Here is a 25821-nt window from a genome sequence, read left to right as displayed (position 1 = left end):
TATGTTAACACATGAATCGAAACATAACGCAGTAACAGAAACGACACAACTTTTTGACTACCGCAACAGCATCGGTGGATTATCGAGGCGGCGTTAACGATTCATTAAGAGCATCTACAGGAAACAGCGTATTACTGCGGAAGCACCGTTTGGCGCGACGTCGTGTGACGAGCTTCCGTGTGACGTTGCGTGACAAGCTCTTCCTCGTTAGCACGTGCTAAACAGCCGTGAATGAACGGCGTGGCGTCAGGACGGCGACGGTATGCTTTCTGCCGCGAAAACGTTTGCCCCGAACTCAATTAGCATGCCGCACCGTTGCACGCGTGTCAAGGTAAACGGACAACAAAACGATAATACACCCGAGTAATTTTACCGGCTGTACAAACCGCGACGGTGGTTTAATAAACGAATTCGTGCGCCGATTATCACAGTCGTAATTCCATCGGCGAAATTTCGATCCGCGTTTGATGTCCAGGCCCGCGGTAAATGATAGTCGAAATAGGATCGAGCTCGATTCAATATGCACTTGCTTATGAACTTCGATTAATTCCGGCATCGAACTTCCGGTCAACGGGTCGTTAATTAAGATAGGGTCGTCGAAGGATTTTATGGGGCGATTCCGGCTGAGGGCTTTTGCTGCCTCGTGGATTATGGATGCTGTGAATATTGTTTTGGAATTCATTTGGAAATGTGGGATTTGGGGATTTTGAGAATTTCAGAGATTTTAAGGACTTTGGGGATTTTAGGAATGTTAGGGATTTTGGGGATTTTGAGGAACTTGGGGGAATTTTTGGAATTTTAGGGATTCTGAGGATTTGGGGGATTTTGAGGAACTTGGGGGAATTCGGGGAATTTTTGGAATTTTAGGGATTTTGAGGATTTTGGGGATTTTAGGGATTTTGAAGATTTTGGGGATTTTGACGACTTTGGGGAATTTAGGGGATTCGGGGACTTTGGGATTTTAGGAATTTCAGAGATTTTAAGGATTTTGGGGATTTTAGGAATGTTAGGGATTTTGGGGATTTTGAGGAACTTCGGGGAATTTGGGGGATTTTTGGAACTTTAGGGATTTCGAGGATTTCAGAAATTTAGGGAATTTTGGGGATTTGGGGATTTTGGGAATTTTAGAGATTTTAAGGATTGTGGGGATTTTAGGAATTTTGCGAATTTTAGGGCTTTTGGGATTTTGAGAACCTATGGGGAATTTTGTAAATTTTGGGATTTTGGAATTTAGGGGATTTTGGGGATTTTCATGCCTTTGGGGAATTTGGGAGATTTGGGGGATTTGGGAATTTTAGAGATTTTAAGGATTTTGAGGATTTTAGAAATTTTGAGAATTTTAGGGATTTTGAGGACTTGGGGAATTTTGAAAATTTAGGGGATTTTGGGAATTTTTAGGATTTTGTGGATTTTAGGAATTTAAGAGATTTTGGGAATTCTCAGGACTTTGGGGAATTTAAAGGATTTTTAGGAATTTGAAAATTCCTGAATTCGTTGCAAAGCAACGAAGGGTTAATGAAGTACAGCGAGACACGCGATAACTGCTAAAAGGATGTTCGTGTATCCTCGTATCTGGAATGTCAACGAATTCATCCTTCCTCCGTGATATGCTTACCGACCGCGTAACTTTTCCTGACTTGATCTTTATTTACGCCCGCAACGAAAAATATGGAATGCTGCGTCCCTGTTGGCCGCCATAATTCAAAGCTTCGTAAGTCCGTTTCGTGGAACGAGAATCCAGCTGCGGCTACAGCGTTGAAAATATCGCGATACTTTTATCCGGTTGCAAATAATACCAGCTTGACGCGTGCAAAACATTCGAATCTTTGTTCCGAACGAAAATTATTGCTCCATTTGTATCTCCGTGCGAAATCTGTCTTCCGACTTCGATTCGGTCATTCTTTCATCGTTTGTCTATTATTTTGCATACATCTTGAGCTAATATTATTAAAATGAATATACTACAACTTGTTACATACATAAATATTATTTATAAACACTATTCGTTTTATACAAGTTTTAGAAAATTATGAAGTTAAATAAATTTGATTTGCAAATTGTTAAAAAATTATTAATTAAACTATTCAAGTTTGTGAATTTTAAAAAAATACGTAGGTACAAATATCGCAATCTCTGTAAACGTAGCGAGCCCAATTATAGATAATAGCGTTCAGTAATTAAAGTTCAATTAAGAAATTAAGAAGATTAAACGAACAGTTACAGAATCCGAGAAGTTTGCGGAGTAGCAAAGAATTTTATGACAGGGTAACTTTTTTATCGTCGCCGATTAGAAATTGAACTTTCCCGAGGAAACTTGTGAAATAATTCTCGCAGAACAGGAGAAGAAAATCCCCTCGATGAACAATAAAATCGTGCAAACCTCTGCCACCGAACACGTCAGCGATTTCTTTCTTTTCCTTTGCACATCACCTGCCCCATAAACTTTTCTTTGCCGATGCTTCGCACGAATGCGAGATAAAGGGACTACGATCCCGTCAGGCCATAAATCTGAAACTTCTCTTATATCGCATATGAATCTTTATTGAAAGGATCTTCCACTAACCCTATACAGATTTAACTGTGCGGGGCTTAATAAACACGCGATGAGATAGAAAAATTCGATGAAGGGTTCTTATTGGGTATTTCACGAAATATTTATATAAAACATTTATATAAAACATTTATGTAAAACATTTATATAAAACATTCATACAAAACATTTATGTGAAACATTTATGTAAAACATATATATAAAATATTTATATAAAATATTCATATAAAACATTTATATAAAACATTTATATAAAATATTCATATAAAACATTTATATAGAACATTTATATAAAACATTTATATAAAACATTTATATAAAACATTTATATAAAACATTTATATAAAACATTAATATAAAACATTAATATAAAACATTTATATAAAATATTCATATAAAACATTTATATAAAACATTCTTATAAAACATTTATATTAAAATATTTAAAATGTAACATTAAAGAAAATACTACATTAATAAATCAATTTAAAAAATTCAAAAATAAGTCATTAAATTAATAATAAAAATTAAAGTGGAGAAATTAAAATATAACACAAATTAAAGAATTAAAAAATGAGAAATATAATTAGAAAAATTGTTAAAAAATAAAAATAAGCTTGAAGGGTTGAAGAGTATGGAATTAAACGAATATTAAAATTTAAATTTGTAAAATAAAAAAAAAAATCTGAAAAATTGCAAAATAGGAGATGAAATTTAAAACTTGAGAAATAAGAAATTAAACTAACACTAAAAATGAAATTAGTAAAATAGAAGGAAGATAAATCTGAAAAATTGTGAAATAAGAAATGAAAGAACAAAGAATAAAATTAGTACTAAAAATTACTGTACATATAAAAACCTGCATAAATTATTTCTTAATAAAATTAGTGTTCCTTGAATTTTAATAAATAATTCTGTTCTAACAAAAATATGTAAACATTAATTTATGTATCAACTGAATGAATAATTTTATGCCAGTAAAATTTAAAAAAACCATAACTGTACTAAAACAAAAAGAAATTACATAAAATTTGAATTCTTCCCTGAATTTTCATATTTAAAATGAAAAAACAAAGATACGAGTTGAGCTCCGAATATTTGCGAATATTTTGACGGGAGCTCGTTTCTCTTTTCTTGAATATCTATTTAGTAATAATATAGTAAAGAAAAAAAGAATTTGTCTGCCGTTCATTTCCTGTTTACTAATGCAGCATTTATGAAATACGATCGCGTTAATGAAAATGGGTCGATTGAGCCCTATTGTTTCGTCCAGTTGAACGCTGCATTCAGTGAAAACGGGCTTCATTCTGCGGTAAAATTATCGGTGTGAAAACGGTTCGATCGCGATAATGGCATCACTTTCTTTTCTTCCTTTCTTTTCCTCTTTTTACTTTCGTCGCGTCGAAATATTAATCAGTATTCCTACGTGACTCCATGATGATTCTTTGTTGGCTCGAATTTAGGTGAAACTGTTTTTAGGAATTTTGGTGCTGTACGAAATTTAATCTAACTTGAATTCCTTAATTTTCAAATTTTATATGGAAGGTTTTAGGTTAGCAACAGGTTGAATAGTTCAATTTTTGAATTTTCATACTTTAAGTTATTGTGTTTTTGAATTTTTAAATTAGGAGTAGGTTGAATACCGAAATTTTCAAATGAAATTTTTTGAATTTTGAAATCTTCAATTTTATGATTTTTCTAGTTTTTAAATACTCAGTTATTCAAAATATAAAATTATTAAATTTTCAACCCTTAGAGTTCTAAATTTCTAGTTTGCAAATTTGTTGTTTCAGAAATTTTTAAATTCATAATTTTTGCAATTTGAAATTTCCAAATTTTCAAATTTTACAATTAATAAATTTGCAAGTACACAAATTTATTAATTTTTCAATCTAGAATTTCTTAAAATTTCCAGTTTTCAAATTCTGAAATATTTAAATCACCAAACACAAATTTTTAAATTATAAAGTTCCAAATTCTCAAATGTCCAAATTTCTGAACTTCCACATTCATATTTTCAAATTTCTAAATCCCCAATTCTCTATGTCTCTCAATCATTAATTAACTTGTCCATGTCTTCCCATAACATCTTATTTTTACACCATTTTTACATCCATATATTTCAATTTTATTTTCAAACTTTTATTATTAAAATTTCTTCAAAATAAACATTTAATTTTTTACTCCTAAAATATTTTCTAAAAATTCAAAAAGAGAAGTATTTATTCCTGTTCATTGATTTAACACTTCAAAATTAAATTAAACTTGATATTTAATACTCAAAATCAAATTAATAATGAATTTTAAAAATCTCTTCAAAAAATTGATATTTAACTTGCAGTTTATACTAAATCATTATTTTTTACTCACGAGTTTTCATTTTGCACCAAAAATATTTTCTAAAAATTCGAAAAGAGAAACATTTTTTGCTTTCACCCTTCGATTTGACATTCGAATGTAAACGCAATTTCGTATCAAGACACGTAACACACATAGGGCGCGGCAAACCGAACGTTCCGTCGTTCTGCATCGTAATTGTAAACGCGTGTGTATGCTAACGATTTCATTCGCAATGTGCCAAACACAACAGAAACGGTATCGGTATACAGAATTTTCCTCGAGGGAAATGGAATTCTAACGATTGCAATTACTTCCGGAAGGGCTTGGAAAGGGAAGTCGTAACAACCAGTGATGTATGCTCGGTTAAAATTAATAGCCACGCGGAATTGTTACATCACACCACGGAATATTTCCTCTACGCTCTCTGCTGTTGTTAAATGCAGGATTTCGTAATCATTTTTCTGATTTATAACGAAGGCTACGAATTATTTGTTGTTGCTAATTGATCGTTTCTAATTGCAACCCCTTTGATATCATCACTTATTAATGTTACTTTTTGTTAAAATTACAAGATTAAATTGTGTTATACAATAATTTTGATGAATGCTCTTTTTGTGTTTAAAGTAAAATGTAATATACTTGAAAATGAACATGAAATATAAAAATTATTAGAAAATAATTGTCGTGCATCAAAGCAGTATAATACAAGAAATGCTTGATATAAATTAAAATGTAATATAATTGAAAATAAATATGAAATATAAAAAGTATTAGCAAACAATTGTCGTGCACCAAAGCAGTATAATACAAGAAATGCTTGATATAAGTTAAAGTGTAATATACTTGAAAATGAACATGAAATATAAAAATTATTAGAAAATAATTGTCGTGCATCAAAGCAGTATAATACAAGAAATGCTTGATATAAGTTAAAATGTAATATACTTGAAAATGAACATGAAATATAAAAAGTATTAGAAAATAATTTTCGTGCAACAAAGCAGTATAATACAAGAAATGCTTGATATAAGTTAAAATGTAATATACTTGAAAATAAACATGAAATATAAAAATTATTAGAAAATAATTGTCGTGCATCAAAGCAGTATAATACAAGAAATGCTTGATATAAGTTAAAATGTAATATACTTGAAAATGAACATGAAATATAAAAATTATTAGAAAATAATTGTCGTGCATCAAAGCAGTATAATACAAGAAGTGCTTGATATAAGTTTAATTCTCTGAAAGAAAACATCGAGTATAGAGCAGGAAACGAGAGAATGATACGAAAACCGACAAATATGAGAAAAGACAACTGCGGAAAGAATCCATGGGAAAAAGGAGGATTACGAAGTTGTATATTCGCGAAAAGTAGTCGAAAACTTCATCGTGGGTTGACTCCTAAAAGCCAGCTAGAGAAAGAAAAAGAGAGGAGGAAACTCGAGGACAAATCGAGAGATTCTCCGAGACATTGGAGAAAAATTTGTATCGTCGTATTTCCGTTTTCTTTTGTCTCCATCGAAACGATAGCGATAGGACGAGGGCCGGGTAATTGATCCGTGAAAATTGTTCGATTAACCCTTAACGGTCACGCTATATCGGAATTTAGAGAGGTAAAATTGTGGAACACCGTTCAGATTTAAGAGTTTGAGGGAGAAAATAGTAAAAATATTGGGGTTGGAAAGATTTCCTCAGATTTGGGGTATTTTTTCAAATTTTTTTTTTGAGATATAGGAGAAATATACGATAAATATATTCAAATTTGTAATTATCAGAATATTTCAATTTTCAAGTACTCAATATAGTATCACATTTTAAATATATTTTCATTCTAAATTCTCAAGTTTTTTTTTTCATTCTCAAGTTTTCAAGTTTTCATTTTTCCAAGTTTCCAGATTTTCAAGTTTTCAAGTTTTCAAATTTTCAAGTTTTCAAGTTTTCAAGTTTTCAAGTTTTCAAGTTTTCAAGTTTTTAGGTTGCCAAATTTTCAATTGATCAATTGTTCAAGTTTCTAAGTTTTCAAATTTGTAATTATCAGAATATTTCAATTTTCAAGTACACAACAGTATCATGTTCCAAATATATTTTCATTCTAAATTTACTTGTTTGTCTATCAAAGTGTAATCGCAATTGTACTTATAATTAAAGCAAGTGTCATTATGTATGATGCCTCACATATTTTATATATTATGTCAAACCACCTACCGCTACCAACCCACGAGTTGGCGCGCGAAGAGGCTGACGCGAAGAGCCACAGCTCCGATTGGTCAGAATAGAAAAATGGACGCCTCACGTATTTTCGGCGGAACAATTGGCTCTCGCGGTCACGCGCACCAATTAGGCGAAAAACAATGACAGTCGGCAATCGTCTCTCGAGTGAGCGAGATAGCGCGAATTGCGTTCAGCAGTTGTTATTGTCATTATTATTCTTATGCGCCTGTATGTAACGCTGGAAGTGTTCACGGTGGGGATAGAGCTTCTTTTACTTTGGGTCCTCACGCGCCAACTCGTGGGTTGACATCCGTACGTAAATTATTACGCCTGAATTGAAAATAACGCGTACCAAAAATACGAGAAAAATTGACAATATTTGAACTGCGAGTGTGTCACGAGTGCGTCATAGCTCACGCGTCAACTCGTGGGACATACGTACGTAAATTATTACGCCTGAATTGAAAATAACGCGTACCAAAAATACGAGAAAAATTGACAATATTTGAACTGCGAGTGCGTTACGAATGCGTCATAGCTCACGAACTCGTGAGATATATGTATCTGTACGTTCTTTATATCACGTGAATCTGTGAATATTTTTATTGCACATGTATATGTAAATGGAATTGCAAGTACGGTTAGTATTTGCTGGAAATACATGCTGCAGAACTGTTTTCCTGGTTTTTAATTTTTGTTCTGGTATATTTATACTGCGATAACAGTGTATATTCTGAAATAACGGTCTGTGTATTGTGTTAAGGTATCGTATCGAGCACGATGGGCTTTCTTGAGATAAATGGCGGCGCAGGGAAAGGAGTTATTTGCAAGCGTTTTCAGTTGAGAAATTCATAAATTTTGAAAAAAGTAGGATTTTTATGTTTGAATAACTCTGCATTGATTGATAAGAATTATTTATGTTTAATGTTACTGCGAACGAAGGGTACTATATTTTAAACACGTACACTTTGAATCACGATGATAAACTCGAATTCTGAAAACTTTTAACTTACCGACTTTCCAAATTTCTAAGTTTCTAAATTTCCTAATTTTTAAATTTTCAAATTTCCAAATTTCTAATTTCCAAATTCTTAATCTTCCAAATTCCTAAATTAATAAATTTTCAAATTTCCCAATATCCAAATTTCTAAACTACCGAATTTCTACCTTTCCGAATATCCAAACTTCAAAATTTCCAAATGTTTCCAAATTTCAAATCTACAAATCCTAAATTAGCAATCCTCATATGAGAATAGTACCATATGACATGTGTCTGACATTCATCCTTCCATTCATCTAAACAATAAGCAATCGTAGACCACACAAAAGCGTGGACCACAAAAGATCGAATCATCGTCGCGACTCAAAGTGTACTAAACTAACAATGACTTGATAACAAATGATTGACGAAAGTAATAATTGGTTAGGGCTGGTAAACGGCGGATCCCACGAGAAACGGCTGCTGAGCGACCTGCTGGATACGTACAACGTGCTGGAGCGTCCTGTTGGCAATGAGTCCGATCCCCTCGTCTTGAGCTTTGGCCTTACACTAATGCAAATTATCGACGTTGTAAGTTTTCATCAACAACTACAAATACTCACAAAAATGACCTTCTCTCTATAACGCGACACACAATCGCACACACTACAAAATGAAGTGCTAAACGTTTCTCTCAGTGCGAATCAAGTTGCAATAGACAGATCGTCCTTTTTGGGTTTTCATTTCTAGTATATTTCTAGTATAATGCATGACATTAGTTTTAAGTAATTATATTACATTGCATGAATTTGTACTATCAAACATTCGGAAATATTTTGACAGATTAAAAAGTTTAACTTTCTTTAAATTGTAACATGACTACGTTCATAAATCACGTGTATACAATTATAAAATTAGTTAAAAACTTCAAGCTATATTAAATCGAACTCTGCTTATATTTTGTTTTAGTGTAAACCTAAATATAAGGGTGGGTAGAATTTCAGAGAGACCTCGTAAAACATATAAAATATTTAACTGTTAATTGGAAATCCACTCTTGATTACACATTTAACAGCAAAAAATACAACAACAACTTGCAGTTATATTGTAAAGAACAACGTTTAAAGAACAGCGTTAAAAAAGCGCATTCAAATCGTGCTTATATAGTAAATGTTATGTGAACACAGTTTTTCTCTGTGTTTGTCTAAAAAAAAGCAATGGGGTTTCCTCCTGGCGTTTATTCAACGCTAGGATCAATGTACGCGGACCAACCTTGTAATTAGAAACGTATCACGCGTCGAACGTCTTTTTTCCCTGGGATGATAACAAAAATGGTATCGCCGTGAAACAAGGGCTCGATGAGCGCGTATACAGAGAGTAGAAGAAAAAAGCAAAAAGGGAAAGAAAGAAATGCACAGCGCGACGAGCTCGTGTACACATGTACGCAACTGTACAGTCAACAACAAATCTAGCATCCGTAGGGAGAATGTAATGGTCGAGATGGGGTGCGATCGCAATCTATGTTTTATTAGAGATCGATTTTTAGTTTGGTGGATTTGCGAGATTGGAACTAGTGACATTTGTAAAATTACAGGATATGGGTGGTTGGGAATTTTGGAAAGTGGAAAAATTTGGGTATTTGTTGATTTGGGAGTTTTGGAATTTGGGGAAATTAGGGAATTTTGGGGAATTTGGGGAATTTTCGGAATTGGGAAATTTGGGGATTTTGGAGAATTTTGGGTGATTTGGGAATTCTGGAAAATTTGAGGGTTTTGGGGAATTTCGGAGGAATGAAAATTTTGGGGAATTTGGGAATTCTGGAAAATTTGGGAATTTTGGGTGATTTGGGAATTCTGGAAAATTTGGGAATTTTGGGTGATTTGGGAATTCTGGAAAATTTGGGGATTTTGAGGAATTTTGGAGGATTTGGAAATTTTGGGGATTTTGGGAGGATTTGGGAATTCTGGAAAATTTGGAGATTTTAGGAAATTTATGAAGATTTGGTAATTTTAGGGAATTTGGGCATTTGTAAGTTTATGAATCTGGGGAATTTAGGTATTTGGAAATTTTAGGAATTTTGGGAATTTGGAACTTTGGATGTTTGCGAATTCGAGAAATTTAAGAACTGAGCAACTGTAGAATTGAATAATTGAACAATTGGGAGATTGGGAAATTGAAAAATTGAAATCCGTAAGAATTGAAAAATTAAAAAATTAAGAACTTGGAAAATTGAAAAATTGAAGAATTGGAAAATGGAAAACTGTAAGAATTGAAAAGTTAAAAAATTAAAAGCTTGGAAAATTGAAAAATGGAAAAATGGAAATATGGAAACATAGAAAAACATGAAAAGAAAATTGTTATACCTATCCTAATTCAAAGAAAGCAGAGATTGTAGCGGAGTGTACACGCTCGGAAACGTATTGCACATAGAGCCGGCACCGAACACGCACATTTACCGACGCATGATCGATCCGCCTTGGCGTGCATGCTCGTGGAAGGAATGACGTTAAAACGAACAAAGACCAATCGTCGATATTACGAATCGTGTCGAGGGTGTACCAGAGGCTGCTGGACGTGTGGAGTGCATCGGCGAACGGAAGTGTTCATCGTTGCCGCACTTATAGCCGCATCATCAATCATCGTTCAGCCCCGTCGTCAATTACACGGTTAACTCTTCTACCGAATTACCGAACGAACATTCAATTAATTTACCCGATTTCATTTTCCCTTTGTTCCTGTTAATTAGTCTGGGCACCTACGTTCACTGGTTCGAATACACGGGTCTCCATGGTGGCATAGGTATGGGCTCTAAACTGGTAGTTCATTTTGCTGTTAGAAAAGTCTATTGGGATCTGCTATGTTTTCTAAGTTCGTGGGATTTTTGATATTTGATTTATTTTAATTTTTCTGTTTGATGTTTTGGAACTTTTAAGTTTGTAACCTTGATTTTTTAGTGTTTGATATGAATAAATTTTTGTATTTCATCTGATGATGTGTTAAATTTAGATATTTGTAAAACATTTTTCAAAATTGAAAAATTGGAGAATTAAAGAATTGAAAAATTGTAGAATTGAAGAATTGAAAACTGACGAATTGAAGAATGGAAGAATTGTCCATTGGGCGAATTGATACAGTGACGAATTAAAGAATTGACGAATTGACAAATTAACAAATTAAAATAATTGGAAATTTGAAGAACTGAAAAAAGGAAAAATTGAAAATGGAATAATTGGAAAATTTAAAATTTGAAGAATTGAAAAATGGAAGAATTAAAAAATGTGAAATTGAAAAATTGAAAATCTGAAAAATCGAGAAATTGGAAAATTGAAAAATTGAAAAATTAAAAAATTAAAAAATTAGAAAATTACATGATTTTGAAAATCTAATACCAAAAAACTATAATTAGAAAAATAAAAAAAATAAAGTCATATTTAAAAAATTAATTAAATAAAAAATACAATTATACCAAACTGAAATTTATACCCTGCATTTACCAAAATTGAAAAAGAGTGTAAATTCAGTGTTCAAGTAGTAATTAAAGAGAGAAAAATTGTAGACAAAAGTAGTGGGTAATTACAATAGGACGTGGCAATTTCATACGGATAATGTTTCAAGTATCATTAGAAATAATTCATGGAAACCGCCAGGAGAAATCTCCTGCCGGCTTTTGCGTCGGTAGTCGCTTGTTTTATATGTAATTAGATGCCGGATTAACGGTGTCTCCTATTGTATCCAAATTCGTCCTTCTATTTCAACCTCGTACTGTGTAATTACTTTGTAGATTTTGGTAATGCTACTTCATTGTTGTATACTTTATACGCGATCAATGTTCTACATGCTCGTAAACAGAAGGAATTTTAGATGTTAATTATGTTCGTACTCTTTCTCCACTGTTTGCTCTTTAACATTTTTAATCATTTTATTTAAGTAGTTTTATGTACTTGTCTGGTATCAACTTTAATTACTCGAACCCTTTAAATACTTATACTTCTTTTGTAGAATTATAATTCTTTACTTTTTCATTTAGGTAGAATAGGTTGAGCATTTGGGTAGAATAGGATTTCTTTATTTCCATACAAAGTTTATTATTTTTAAATTTACAATTTTGTTTTAGTGCAAGTTCTGTATTCATTAAAAGTGTAATTTATTCATATAATTGCTGTGTCTATTTTTATTAAAAATTGACTAACTTAAAGGTCATAACATAAGTAGTACGAAGTATATAAAATAATTATACTAATTTTTACTAAAAATTTACTAGCTTAAGTTTAAAAATTAAGACAATGTAAGATGCTTATAATTATATACTTGCATACTTCCTCATGTAAAACTAATAAAGTAAGAATTTATAATTTATAGAATGTGGTCGATGTACAAGTATTATTTTCTTCTGAAACATTCATTAATATTGAATAACGTGTTGAATAATTGTTCCAGACGGTTTAAGATAATCGTATCGATCATTGTCAAGAGAGATAATCAAGTTTCCAGTTAGTTTCGATGTTCTCCAGTTAATAGTTCTCCAAAGTATCAAAATGTGCAGTAGTTTCGGATGAGCTCAAGTGAATCTAGTTAATATAGTACAGAACTATAGTTTGAAGCAGCGTATTCTTCAAAAAAGAGTTACGTTACGTAAATTACATTGATGGTTCATTTCAAAATACGAACTGATTACACAAAATGTAGACAATTCTTATTTATTGTTAAACAAAATATTAACAATTCTTATTTATCGTTTAAAAAAAATATGAATGGTGGATATTTATCGTTGAACAAGATATAGGCAATTATTGTTCATCTTAAAAAATATATATATGGAAATTAACAGAAGACTGCTAAATCAAGACACAAGAAAGAATTCAGGAATTTGAGAACTGAAAAATTTCGGATAGGGAAATTTGGGGATAGGTATACTTAGACATTTAGGAATTTGGGGGTTTGAAAATTTGGGAAGAGAGAAATTTGAAGATTTGAGAAATTGGGAATAGAATAATTTGAAGATTTAACAATTTTCAATCTAGTGATCGATGCAAGGTAGTAAAACTCTTGATAGTTCAACGCGTGATAATTCAACGCGTAGAGATTCAACGCATTAATAATTCGGTGCATGGTAGCTTGACGCGTGGTAGTTCAACGCGTGCTAATTCAACGCGTAGAGACTCAACGCATTAATAATTCGGTGCATGGTAGTTCAACGCGTGATAATTCGACGCGTGAAAATTTAGCGCATGGAAATTCAACGCGTGGGAATTCAATGCACTAATAATTCGGCGCGTGATAATTTAGCGCATGGAAATTCAACGCGTGGGAATTCAATGCACTAATAATTCGACGCGTGATAATTTAGCGCATGGAAATTCAACGCGTGGGAATTCAATGCACTAATAATTCGACGCGTGATAATTTAGCGCATGGAAATTCAACGCGTGGGAATTCAATGCACTAATAATTCGACGCGTGATAATTTAGCGCATGGAAATTCAACGCATGGGAATTCAATGCACTAATAATTCGACGCGTGATAATTTAGTGCATGGAAATTCAACGCGTGGGAATTCAATGCACTAATAATTCGACGCGTGATAATTTAGCGCATGAAAATTCAACGCGTGGGAATTCAATGCACTAATAATTCGACGCGTGATAATTTAGTGCATGGAAATTCAACGCGTGGGAATTCAATGCACTAATAATTCGACGCGTGGGAATTCAATGCACTAATAATTCGACGCGTGGTAATTCGACGTGTGGTAATTCAACTCACTAATAATTCGACGCATGGTAATTCGACTCGTGGCGATTAGACGCATGGGAATTCAATGCACTAATAATTCGACGCGTGCTAATTCGACGTGTGGTAATTCAACTCACTAATAATTCGACGCATGGTAATTCGACTCGTGACGATTAGATGCGTGGTATTCCAACGCATGGTAATTCGACGCGTGGTAGTTCAACGCATAGTATACTATCGCGTGGTAATTCGACACATGGTAATTCGATGCGTGGTAATTCGACACCTGGTAATTCAATCTGTGGTAATTCGACACCTGGTGATTCAACCCGTGGTAATTCGATACTTGGTAATTCAATCCGTGGTAATTCGAAACCTGGTAATTCAACCCATGGTAATTCGATACGTAGTAATTCAACTCGTGGTAATTCGATGCGTGGTAATTCGACACCTTGTAATTCAATCCGTGGTAATACAATGCGTAGTAATTCAATACGTAGTGACAGAATATATTAACTCTTGATACTCGAAGGTTATTTTACACTTACCAAATATGAACCTTGAAACTTTTTATCTTGTAGAAGCATATAAAGTTCTTTTAAAATTACCATTTCTCTCTTACTAATTGTGTTGTCAATTTTCTATATTACAATGTGTACCAAAACAATACCAAAGATTTTTACAGTATGATTGACTGGTGACGACTGATGACTCTGATGTGTGACTCTGACCGAACGCATCACATAAAGATCACATATCACATGGAAAATGTTAACACTTATTACAACAAATTACCACTGCCATCAGTTTCCCACTTGTCATATGCATGATACAAATGTATAATATGTACAATATGATATACAATATAGATTTTGTTAAAAAGTATTTACTTCAAGTTTTTCTATTAAACTAAGTGAATGTAACTCACCTATCGACAGCAAGGTTTAATAACTCAGCACGTGGTAACCGACCTCGTGTTAATTCAGCGCATAAAACCCACTGCCGATAAGAGGAAACTTATAATTTCCGAAAATGTGAACGGAAACGAGGGACATCGGTGATATCGTTTGGGGTTTGGTAGCGCAGCCCGGCAATATAAATGGCCGTGTACCTCGTCGGCTCTTAAATAACGCGGAACCAGCACAAGCTAAATATGCCCCGCGCATTGTTTCGCCGTTTATCGTTGCCCGTGTCCAACGGACAGCCCTCGTTTTTGCAGCGTCCCTTTGTTCTTCCTTTCGCCCGCTGACCTTTTTCCATAGGGCTATTACAATCGCGACCGGGTTCCGACCTCTAATTTTTTTTATACTTCGACGATCGCGAAGAAAGGACCTCCATACGCCATGGACCGATTCCCGCTGTCCTTTTAATTGCTCCAAAAATTATTCTACTCGTTTGCCCGTGAATGAGTTGCCCCGAGAAAGGATTGCTTTATCGGACACCGTTTAATCTTTATAGAAAATGTATTTAGGGATTCCATTTCGCTGGATTCGAATTTATTGTCTTTTAGAACGATATTTAACGAGGTGTCTTTGTTTCGAGTGTTAATTAACACTTTCAGAGGTGATTGTTACATTCGTTCTTTCGAGAGCGATAAATTGCATTTAATTGTGCAATTTATGGATTTTTAAATTTTCAATTTGTGTCTTTGGAAATTAGCTTTTCTGAGAGTTTGGAATTTTTGAAATGTATGATTTTGAGGTTATAAATCATGAGATGTTTTATTACAACAAATTTAAAATTCAAGAGTCACATTTCTGAAATCTTAAATTTTTACTTTTTAGTTTTTGTATTTATTAATTTTCCATCTTGTTAATGTACCACTTTTTTATTTTTCCATTTGTCAGATATTGTGATTTACTGATTTTCTGATACAATAATGATACATAAATTAATGAATTGCACAGCGTACTAATAACTGACATCCTCTTACAATTTCAAATGTACTCCAAATGATCCAAGATAGTAAAGAGTATCTAATTATCCCTGAGTACTCTAACCGTGACCCTTGAAATGAAACGGACAGGAAATAACACGTAGAAGTCCTTATTGTGTGCAAGCCACATTTCCCTTTATGCGATTGGACAGCACTTATAGTTCGAAGATTAGTCGAGTTCCAAAGCTCTCGAGCAATATCGGCGACCATCCAATTTCTTTGGTTGTGTATGTTCACCGTCACACGAATAGTTTGTCCCAAGTAACAAGAACTTACGCAGTTACCTTCGATGTCAGCAATATATTTTAGAACGTTCCCTTAGGGTTTGCTTGGCTTATCTGACAATGAGGGTATCCTCTACAGATAAATGTACCTTCCAGGACCGATCATGGTCCTTTTTGCCGAGAAACCGTACGACAATCGTGCTTGATGAACCTCGATCTAATTAACTCGATTTTTTGTCATGGACGACATTCGATGAAATGGGGGTCGAAGATGAGATTCAACCCACGAGTTGGCGCGCGAAGATGCTGACGCGAAGAGTCACGGCTCCGATTGGTCAGAATAGAAAAATGGACGCCTCACGTATTTTCGGCGGAACAATTGGCTCTCGCGGTCACGCGCACCAATTAGGCGAAAAACAATGACAGTCGGCAAACGTCTCTCGAGTGAGCGAGATAGCGCAAATGGCGTTTAGCAGTTGTTATCGTCATTGTTATTCTTATGCGCCTGTATGTAACGCTAGAAGTCTTCACGGTGGGGACAGAGCTTCTTTTACTTTGGGTCCTCACGCGCCAACTCGTGGGCTGACATCCGTACGTAAATTATTACGCCTAAATTGAAAATTCACGCGTACCAAAAATACGAGAAAAATTGACAATATTTGAACTGCGAGTGCGTCACGAGTGCGTCATAGATCACGCGCCAACTCGTGGGTTGACATCGGTACACCAGTAAAATTACCTCATTTCATTCTGGAGAGTGGAATATAGAGAAAATATCTAGACTGATTAATACTATAAATAATTACTGCTAAATATGTGTGTCCTAATTAAGAGTGTAAATAAATAATTCGCGAATTACCACAAGTTGTATTATTAATGTGCTGAATTACCATGCGTCGAACTATCACGCGTCGATCTACCACGCGTCGATCTACCACGCGTCGATCAACTGCGCGTCGAACTACCACGCGCCAAATTACCACGCGTCGAACTACCATGTGTCGAATTACCACGCGTTGAACTACCACGTGTCGAATTACCACGCGTCGAACTACCATGTGTCGAATTACCACGCGTTGAACTACCACGTGTCGAATTACCACGCGTCGAACTACCACGCGCCAAATTACCACGCGTCGATCAACCACGTGTCGAATTACCACGCGTAGAACTACCACGCGCCAAATTACCGCGCGTCGAACAACCACGTGCCGAATTACCACGCGTTGAACTACCACGCACCAAATTACCACGCGTCGAATTACCACGTGCCGAATTACCACGCGTCTAACTACCATGTGTCGAATTATCACGCGTCAAATTACCATGCGTCGAATTACCACGCGTCGAACTATCACGCGTCGAACTACCACGCGTCAAATTACCATGCGTCGAATTATCACGCGCTGTAATATTAACACGCTGAATTACCACGCGTCGGACTACCACGCGTCGAATTACCACGCGTCGAATTACCACGCGTCAAATTACCACGCGTCAAATTACCATGCGTTGAATTACCACGCGTCGAACTACCACGTGCCGAATTACCACGCGTTGAACTACCACTCATGGAACTACCATGCGTCAAATTACCATGCGTCGAATTATCACGCGCTGTAATATTAACGCGCTGAATTACCACGCGTCGGACTACCACGCGTCGAATTACCACGCGTCAAATTACCATGCGTCGAATTACCACGCGTCGAACTACCACGTGCCGAATTACCACGCGTTGAACTACCACTCATGGAACTACCATGCGTCGAATTACCATGCGTCGAATTATCACGCGCTGTAATATTAACGCGCTGAATTACCACGCGTCGGACTACCACGCGTCGAATTACCACGCGTCAAATTACCATGCGTCGAATTACCACGCGTCGAACTACCACGTGCCGAATTACCACGCGTTGAACTACCACTCATGGAACTACCATGCGTCAAATTACCATGCGTCGAATTACCACGCGTTGCATTATTAATGCGCTGAATTACCACGCGTCGAACTACCACGCGCCAAATTACATCGGTACACCAATAATATTACCTTATTTCATTTTGGACAGTGGAATATAGAGAAAATATCTAGACTGATTAATACTATAAATAATTACTGCTAAATATCTGTGTTCTAATTAAGAGTGTAAATAAATAATTCGCGAAGAAAATCAATGTTAACTCTGAATCAATAAAGGGTAATGGTTAACGACGAGAACACATGCTCTACTTAATAAGATAAATAGGTGGTAATTGGATGAAAATAATTAATGAGAAAAATGGACGGTTTAAACGTTATGTAAAAAGTGAAGATAACTGCAGAGATTAATTAAAAGTTGCATTTGTTTATTTATTTACACAGTTACGAGAGGATGGAGTAATATTCAGACCCATTTATTTTCAGAATACTCATAACGTTGGCTCCCTTTGATGCTCAAACGCTTTTGAAAAATACTGCGATATTACCTAGATGGTTTGGAAGAATTTTGGAACGACCGTAGTCCGATTCTTTATGTGTTATATCAGCTGTGTGATTGCGACCATCTCTCTTTTGAGGGTTTCAAATATTTTTGAATTGCGACAGAAACTTTTACATTCCTCTCTTTTAAATAAATTGTTAAAAAGTTTTATGTGTGATATGTAGTATTAATCTACAAAAATAGTAGTGGTCACAGATAGAAGAACAATCATTTGAAATAAAAATAATTACAGATTGTTGGGATGAGATGAGTATTAAAAAATAAGTAGATTTTGCTTCTTGTATGAGAAGAACAGGTGTACAGTTAATTTATTGCTATGGTAAAAATAAAATGTTGCTAAGTAAATAAGATACTAAAAAAAGAATAATTTTATTTTTAAAACCTCTTTCATATTTTTACTAAACAATTTAAGTATGAAGTTGGGTGTAATTTTGAAAGAAGCTGTACAAAACAAATTAAAAACAAAACAAACAAGGTTGAATTTTGAAAAAACTCTCTACAAGGAAATGAAATATAGAACAACAAGAGGTCACATTTTGAAAGAGTTGCGTCCACAAAAGAAAAAATAGAACGAACAGAATTGAGTTTGAAAACCTGCATCTATAAAGAAGTTAAAAACAAAACGTGGTCTACTTTTACAAACGTCTACAGAGAAATTAAAAATAGAACATTTAATTTTGAAAAAGCTGTATCTACAAAGAAATTAAGAATAAAAAATCAGGAGAAATTTTGAAAAACCTGTGTTTACAGAAAAATAGGGTTTAATGTTGAAAAAGCTGCGTCTACAAAGAAATGAAAAATAAACCAAACGCGTTGTAATTTTTGAGGTAAACCGGGCGAAAATTAATAATAAAAATGGTTTTGTATTTTCCACAGTTATGAGCCAGATCTATCATTTCTTTATGCGTTTTTTTGTCATCGCACCAAACCCCTCGTCAATTCTTCGTCAGGTATGAAAGAAAGCGCGACAGAAGAGAACAAATGTCCCTCTATACAAGTGCCTTAAGTTTCCCGCGTTTTTCTCGAAACGTTTTCACAATTTACCTGCAGTAAAAAGCCGGCGGGACAATAATACTTTCTCACTGTCCAACCTCAACTACTCGTAAAAAAGAGGGAACGACGCTTTCAGAACGAACCTGTTTCCAACTTACAGAACAAGGCGTCCCCTGTTTCTACGAAAATCTCCCTGAAAGAGACGCGTTCGTATGAAAAATTCGGTAAAATTTTTCCCGCGAAATCCTTGTAGCTGCACATTTTTTTTTGTCATTTTTCAAATTTCGTAAGTTGTAAATGTGGAGATCTAAAAATTCAACTTCGTGAAAAAAATTGTGATAGATATTCCCGTAGTGCATCGAAAATTTCCAAACATAAAAATGAAAAATTTGGAAATTATTTGCAAAATGAATAATTTGGGAATATTAAGAAATGTAGTAATTTATTCGTTTAAAAATGAGAAATAGAAAAATTTAATTGAATATTTGCTTACCATTCAAATTACCTATTTAAGAAAAATAAGTAATGTAACAGCACAATGAGTAGTTACTCAAGTTTATCAAAATTGTTCACATATAGAAACATTTCTAAATTATCATACTGAAAAATTTAGTATTATATTAGTTTAAACATTAGAAGCATAAAAATTTGATTAAATATTTGCTCACAATGCAAATCAACTACTTAAGAGAAATAAGTAGTATCACAGCACAATGAGTCAGACAGAGTAGTTACTCAAGTTTATCAAAATTATTCAAATATAGAAATATTTCTGAATTCTCATACTGAAAAATTTAGTAATTTATTAGTTTAAACATTAGAAGCATAAAAATTTGATTAAATATTTGCTCACAATGCAAATCAACTACTTAAGAGAAATAAGTAGTATAAGAGTACAATCAATCAGACAGAATAATTACTCAAGTTTATGACAATTGTTCAGATAAAGAAATTCAAAGTTTCAAAATTCTTAGACTAAGAAAATTAGTAATTTTTAATTTTAACATTAGGAGTGCAAAAATTTGCTTACAATTCAAATCAGCTCACAAATCAGTAGTACAACAACGTAATGAGTCAGACATAGATTCCTTCTGTTCATCAAAATTGTCAAACAGAAATTAAAAATTTCTAAATTCTCACACTAAGTAGTTCAAATATTAGAAGTATAAAAGTTTCATCAAATATTTGCTCAGCATTCAACTACGTTAAAAAAAATCAGTAGTATAACATCGTGATAAGTCAGACAGAATAGATATTCAAGCTTAGAATTTTTTAAATAAAAAATTTATAAAGTCTCATCCTAAGTACTTTAAATATTAAAAACACAAAATTTTCATTAAACATTTGCTTATCATTCAAATCAGCTACCTAAACAAAAATCAGTAGTACAACAATGCTATAAGTCAAGCAAAATAAATACACCTTCAGTTCATAAAAATCGTCCAAAAAAAAAAAGAAAAAAATTTCTAAATCCTCACCCTAAGTATATTAAACATAAGAAGCACAAAAATTTGTTTAAATACTTGTTTATCAATCAAGTCCCCTACCCAAACAAAAATCAATAGTACAACAACGTGATAAGTCAACGAAAATAAATATTCCTCCACTTCATCAAAATTATCGAAATTTTGCAGTACTACTAAAATCCCCACAGTAATAATTTTCCAAATTCCCCGTGAATTTCGTTGATCCGCCGGATCACAGAGGATTATCGTATCGCGTCGTTTGAAACGATGGTTTTTTAAAATCTTACCCTAGATGAAGCAGCGAAGAGATTTCTCGGGCGCTTTCAGATTCAATTCAACCGGCGGCTGTACTTTCCTTTCTATTTCTATTTCTTCGACTTCAAAGCCCCGTTCCACGGAATTCACTCATGGTATAGCCGTTACTTTGATGCGTTCTTTCGTGTCAGAAGCAACGGTCTAAAGGATTTATCTTTTGCCACACGGGATGCCCATATGCACAATCTTGAAAAGGATTTTCATCCGCGCACGTGTACTTACACTCGAATTATTGAACCTACTGGGAGGAAAATCTTCCCTCTGTTTGACTTTCAATTGAAAATGATATATTAGACTTATCGGGAAATTCTAAACTTTTGTTTGTTGGAAGAAAATAATGGAATATTTGAGGAATAATTAGATGGTGATGAATAATTTATGATATAATTTACTGCTGGTGTATTCATATATAGATACAATTTTATTTTTATGGAATAAGTATTGGAGACTAAAAACTCAAGCATATATCAGACAGAAGTTTCAGACATTTGATGGAAGTAGATTTACATAAATTTTAAATGTGCAAGTGGATCACTGAATCAAAAATAAAAATCACATATAATATGAATCATGTATTATGTAGCTTGTATTAAAATTATGACAACACTTCTCAAAGTTTCTCAAAACAAAATAAAAATAATTATTTTTCATCCCTATGTGCAGCTATAAAAATACTTCTCAATGGTTCTCAAAATAAAATAAAACTAATTAGTTTTTATTCCCATGTGCAGTTATAAAAATACTTCTCAAAAGTTCTCAAAATAAAATAAAAGAAAATATTTTTCATCCCCATATGCAATTATAAAAATACTTCTCAAAGGTTCTCAAAATAAAATAAAAATAATTAGTTTTTATTCCCATGTGCAGTTATAAAAATACTTCTCAAAAGTTCTCAAAATAAAATAAAAGAAAATATTTTTCATCCCCATATGCAATTATAAAAATACTTCTCAAAGGTTCTCAAAATAAAATAAAAATAATTAGTTTTCGTCCTCATGTGCAGTTATAAAAATACTTCTCAAAGGCTCTCAAAATAAAATAAAAGAAAATATTTTTCATCCCCATGTGCAGTTATAAAAATACTTCTCAATGATTCTCAAAATAAAATAAAAATAATTAGTTTTCATCCTCATGTGCAGTTATAAAAATACATCTCAAAGGTTCTCAAAATAAAATAAAAATAATTATTTTTCATCCCTATGTGCAGTTATAAAAATACTTCTCAAAGGTTCTAAAAATAAAATGAAAGAAAATATTTTTCATCCCCATTTGCAACAATGTAAATTAACCTACTATATTGCATAAATGTAACCTATATATTTCTTACAACCCTTTAGTATAAAATTATGGTCAATATTCCTCAAGTAGTAGTTCACAGTGTACTACAACATACATTTTATATATATGTATAAAAAAGAAAATTGACTATAAAAGAAAACCGTATAAAAGAAAATTGACGTGTTAACGTAAATATTAAACTGAGTTACATGAAACTTGATTTTCAGTTTCATAAAATGACGGTGAGAACACGATACATTACGTTTAGTAAATAATGAAAGAAAATAGTATTCATAAAACGTATGAAAATTATTTTTCGTGGGATAAATATTTATATTAGTACATCGGATTCTTTTCACGTATTTATTTACTCACTGGAAATTATTATTTATGGAATATCAGATGAAAAGACAGATTAACAGAGGGTTGATTCATGCAAGCGTAAAAATATATCCTGTTTAATACTAAACGTGCATATAATTCACACTAGCTTTAAAATTAAAGATGAAGGTGAAAAATAAATGGATAAATAATTTAAACAATAAATGTATGTACACAGTAATTTTTCATCCCATTAATGCAGATTTCAAGGAAATCAATTTAACAATTTTTTAACCTAAAATATAAACCTTGTAAAATTTAGTGGTGTTAAAAAATATTAGTCTTTCATCTGAAAAGTTAGATTAATAAAAACAGAGAACTCTTAACACTAAACCAGCATAAACACACTTGCTTCAAAATTAAAAATAAATTTGAAGAATATATAAATAAATGATAAGACATAAATTTAATAAAAATAGAGGGGGTTGATCGATGTAACTGTATTAAAACATCCTCTTCTGAACACTAAATCTACTGGTGCATAATCCAGACTTGCCTTAAAATTAAAAAAAAAATTCACAAGTGATGAAATATAAATTATTATACACATTAATTTTTCACCCCCATTAACACAAATTTCGAAAAACTTGCTTTAACAATTTTTGTAACTTAAAATGAAAATCTTGTAAAATTTAATAGTGCTAAAAAATATTAGTCACTCCTCAAAATAATTAGATTAATAAAAACATAGGGTTGATTCATGCAACTGTATTAAAAACATCCCCTCTGAACACTAAACCTATCAATGTATAATCCACTCTTGCCTCAAAACTAAAAAAAAAAAAATAAACAACAAAACATAAATTATTAAACACATTAACTTTTCACCCCCACATTTGAAGAAACTACCCCAATAAATTTTGCAAGCTAAAAAGCTAGTAAAATTTCCAAAAGCTTGTCAAGTATCAGTGTAAGACCCGTCTCCAAACACAGAAAGGCAAAGGCAGATCCACTGAAAGTGCACACATTCAGTAGGACAGTGAGTGGTTCAGAATAAAAATCTAATTTCTCGTGAAAGGAGCCGCCGTTAATAGTAGAGAAGCCGTGGAAGTCTCGAAGAAGATTCGTCTCGATATCGGTTTCTCATTTCCATGGCGGATACGTATGTGCATACGTAGGTATACGTGCGAGGATGACGCATAGCGACAAGGACACGCCAGCATGGAAACGGGGTTGCAAAGTGGATTTGTTCGAGTAGGAAATGCGCAACGTGCAGCAGCAACATAGACGTTCGTCGGCGACGTCGTCGTCGTCGTCGACGGGCAACTGCATTCGCAGTTTCTGCTTGCTATGCCTCGTCACGTACCGCAAAAAGTTTCGGGCCGTGCCATACGTCGAATTAACTGGCTGCGTCGGATGATATCTAATTTTCCGTATGCTCCCGGCGTTTTTGGCTGCTTTTCACCGGTGCGACCCGCGCCAAAGTTGCGATGCATCATTCTTTGAACGTCCGAAAATTTTCAAACGAAATGCGGACCTGATGAGAAAATGTGCTGCGAGATTATTAAAATAATTGCTAGAGGGTTTATACTTAAAGGGAGGTTTTAATATAGACACGTAAGTTCAGGTAAAGAAGTTGCTCTTTGGAGAGTCTTATTTAAAGATGGTTATTAAGAAATATAATTTAAGTATAATATAAAGATACTTAATGTACCACATATGTGGACATGGCCCTCGTACTACTATGCGTCGAACTACTACGCGTTGATCTACCACGTGTTGAACTAATATGTGTCGAATTACCACGCGTTGAACTACCATGTGTCGAATTATCACGCGTTGAACTACCACGCGTCAAATTACCATGCGTCGAATTACCACGCGTTGTAATATTAATGCGCTGAATTACCACGCGTCGAATTACCACGCGTTGTAATATTAATGCGCTGAATTACCACGCGTCGAACTACCACGCGTTGAACTACCAGGCGTCGAACTATCACGTGTCGAATTACCACGCGTTGAACTACCACGCGCCAAATTACCATGCGTCGAATTACCACGCGTTGTAATATTAATGCGCTGAATTACCACGCGTCGAATTACCACGCGTTGTAATATTAATGCGCTGAATTACCACGCGTCGAACTACCACGCGTTGAACTACCAGGCGTCGAACTATCACGTGTCGAATTACCACGCGTTGAACTACCACGCGCCAAATTACCATGCGCCGAACTACCACGCGCCAAATTACCACGCGTCGAATTACTACGCTTTGAACTACCACGCACCAAATTACCACGCGTCGAATTACTACGCTTTGAACTACCACGCACCAAATTACCACGCGTCGAACTACCACGCGTTGAACTACCACGCGTCGAACTACCACGTGTCGAATTACCACGCGTCAAATTACCATGCGTCGAATTACCACGCGTTGTAATATTAATGCGCTGAATTACCACGCGTCGAACTACGACGCGTTGAACTACCAGGCGTCGAACTACCATGTGTCGAATTACCATGCGTTGAACTACCACGTGTCGAATTATCACGCGTTGAACTATCACGCGTCAAATTACCACGCGTCGAATTACCACGCGTTGTAATATTAATGCGCTGAATTACCACGCGTCGAACTACCACGCGTCGAACTACCACGCATCGAATTACTACGCATTGAACTACCAGGCGTCGAACTACCACGTGTCGAATCACCACGCGCCAAATTACCACGCGTCGAACTATCACGTGTCGAATTACCACGCGTTGAACTACCACGCGCCAAATTACCATGCGCCGAACTACCACGCGCCAAATTACCACGCGTCGAATTACTACGCTTTGAACTACCACGCACCAAATTACCACGCGTCGAATTACTACGCTTTGAACTACCACGCACCAAATTACCACGCGTCGAACTACCACGCGTTGAACTACCACGCGTCGAACTACCACGTGTCGAATTACCACGC

General features: G+C 34.2%; 1 protein-coding gene and 1 long non-coding RNA gene across 3 annotated transcripts in view; one reads left to right on the top strand and one right to left on the bottom strand.

The window, feature by feature from the left end:
- Window positions 1-25821, top strand: part of nAChRa7 (nicotinic acetylcholine receptor alpha7 subunit) — a 317950-nt gene that overhangs the window by 84128 nt on the left and 208001 nt on the right. For both annotated transcript variants that reach the window (XM_076535177.1, XM_076535178.1), the window contains exon 2: window positions 8533-8675. In XM_076535177.1, the coding sequence (XP_076391292.1) occupies window positions 8533-8675 (143 nt within the window). The remainder of the gene's footprint in view (window positions 1-8532; window positions 8676-25821) is intronic.
- Window positions 1-25821, bottom strand: part of LOC143265092 (uncharacterized) — a 200374-nt gene that overhangs the window by 59900 nt on the left and 114653 nt on the right. The gene's annotated exons all lie outside the window — the stretch shown is intronic.

This window comes from Megachile rotundata, chromosome 8, assembly GCF_050947335.1.
Source record: "Megachile rotundata isolate GNS110a chromosome 8, iyMegRotu1, whole genome shotgun sequence".
Classification (NCBI taxonomy): domain Eukaryota; kingdom Metazoa; phylum Arthropoda; class Insecta; order Hymenoptera; family Megachilidae; genus Megachile; species Megachile rotundata.
Note: the sequence above shows the minus strand (reverse complement) of the source record. Positions and strands in the feature narration are given on the sequence as shown.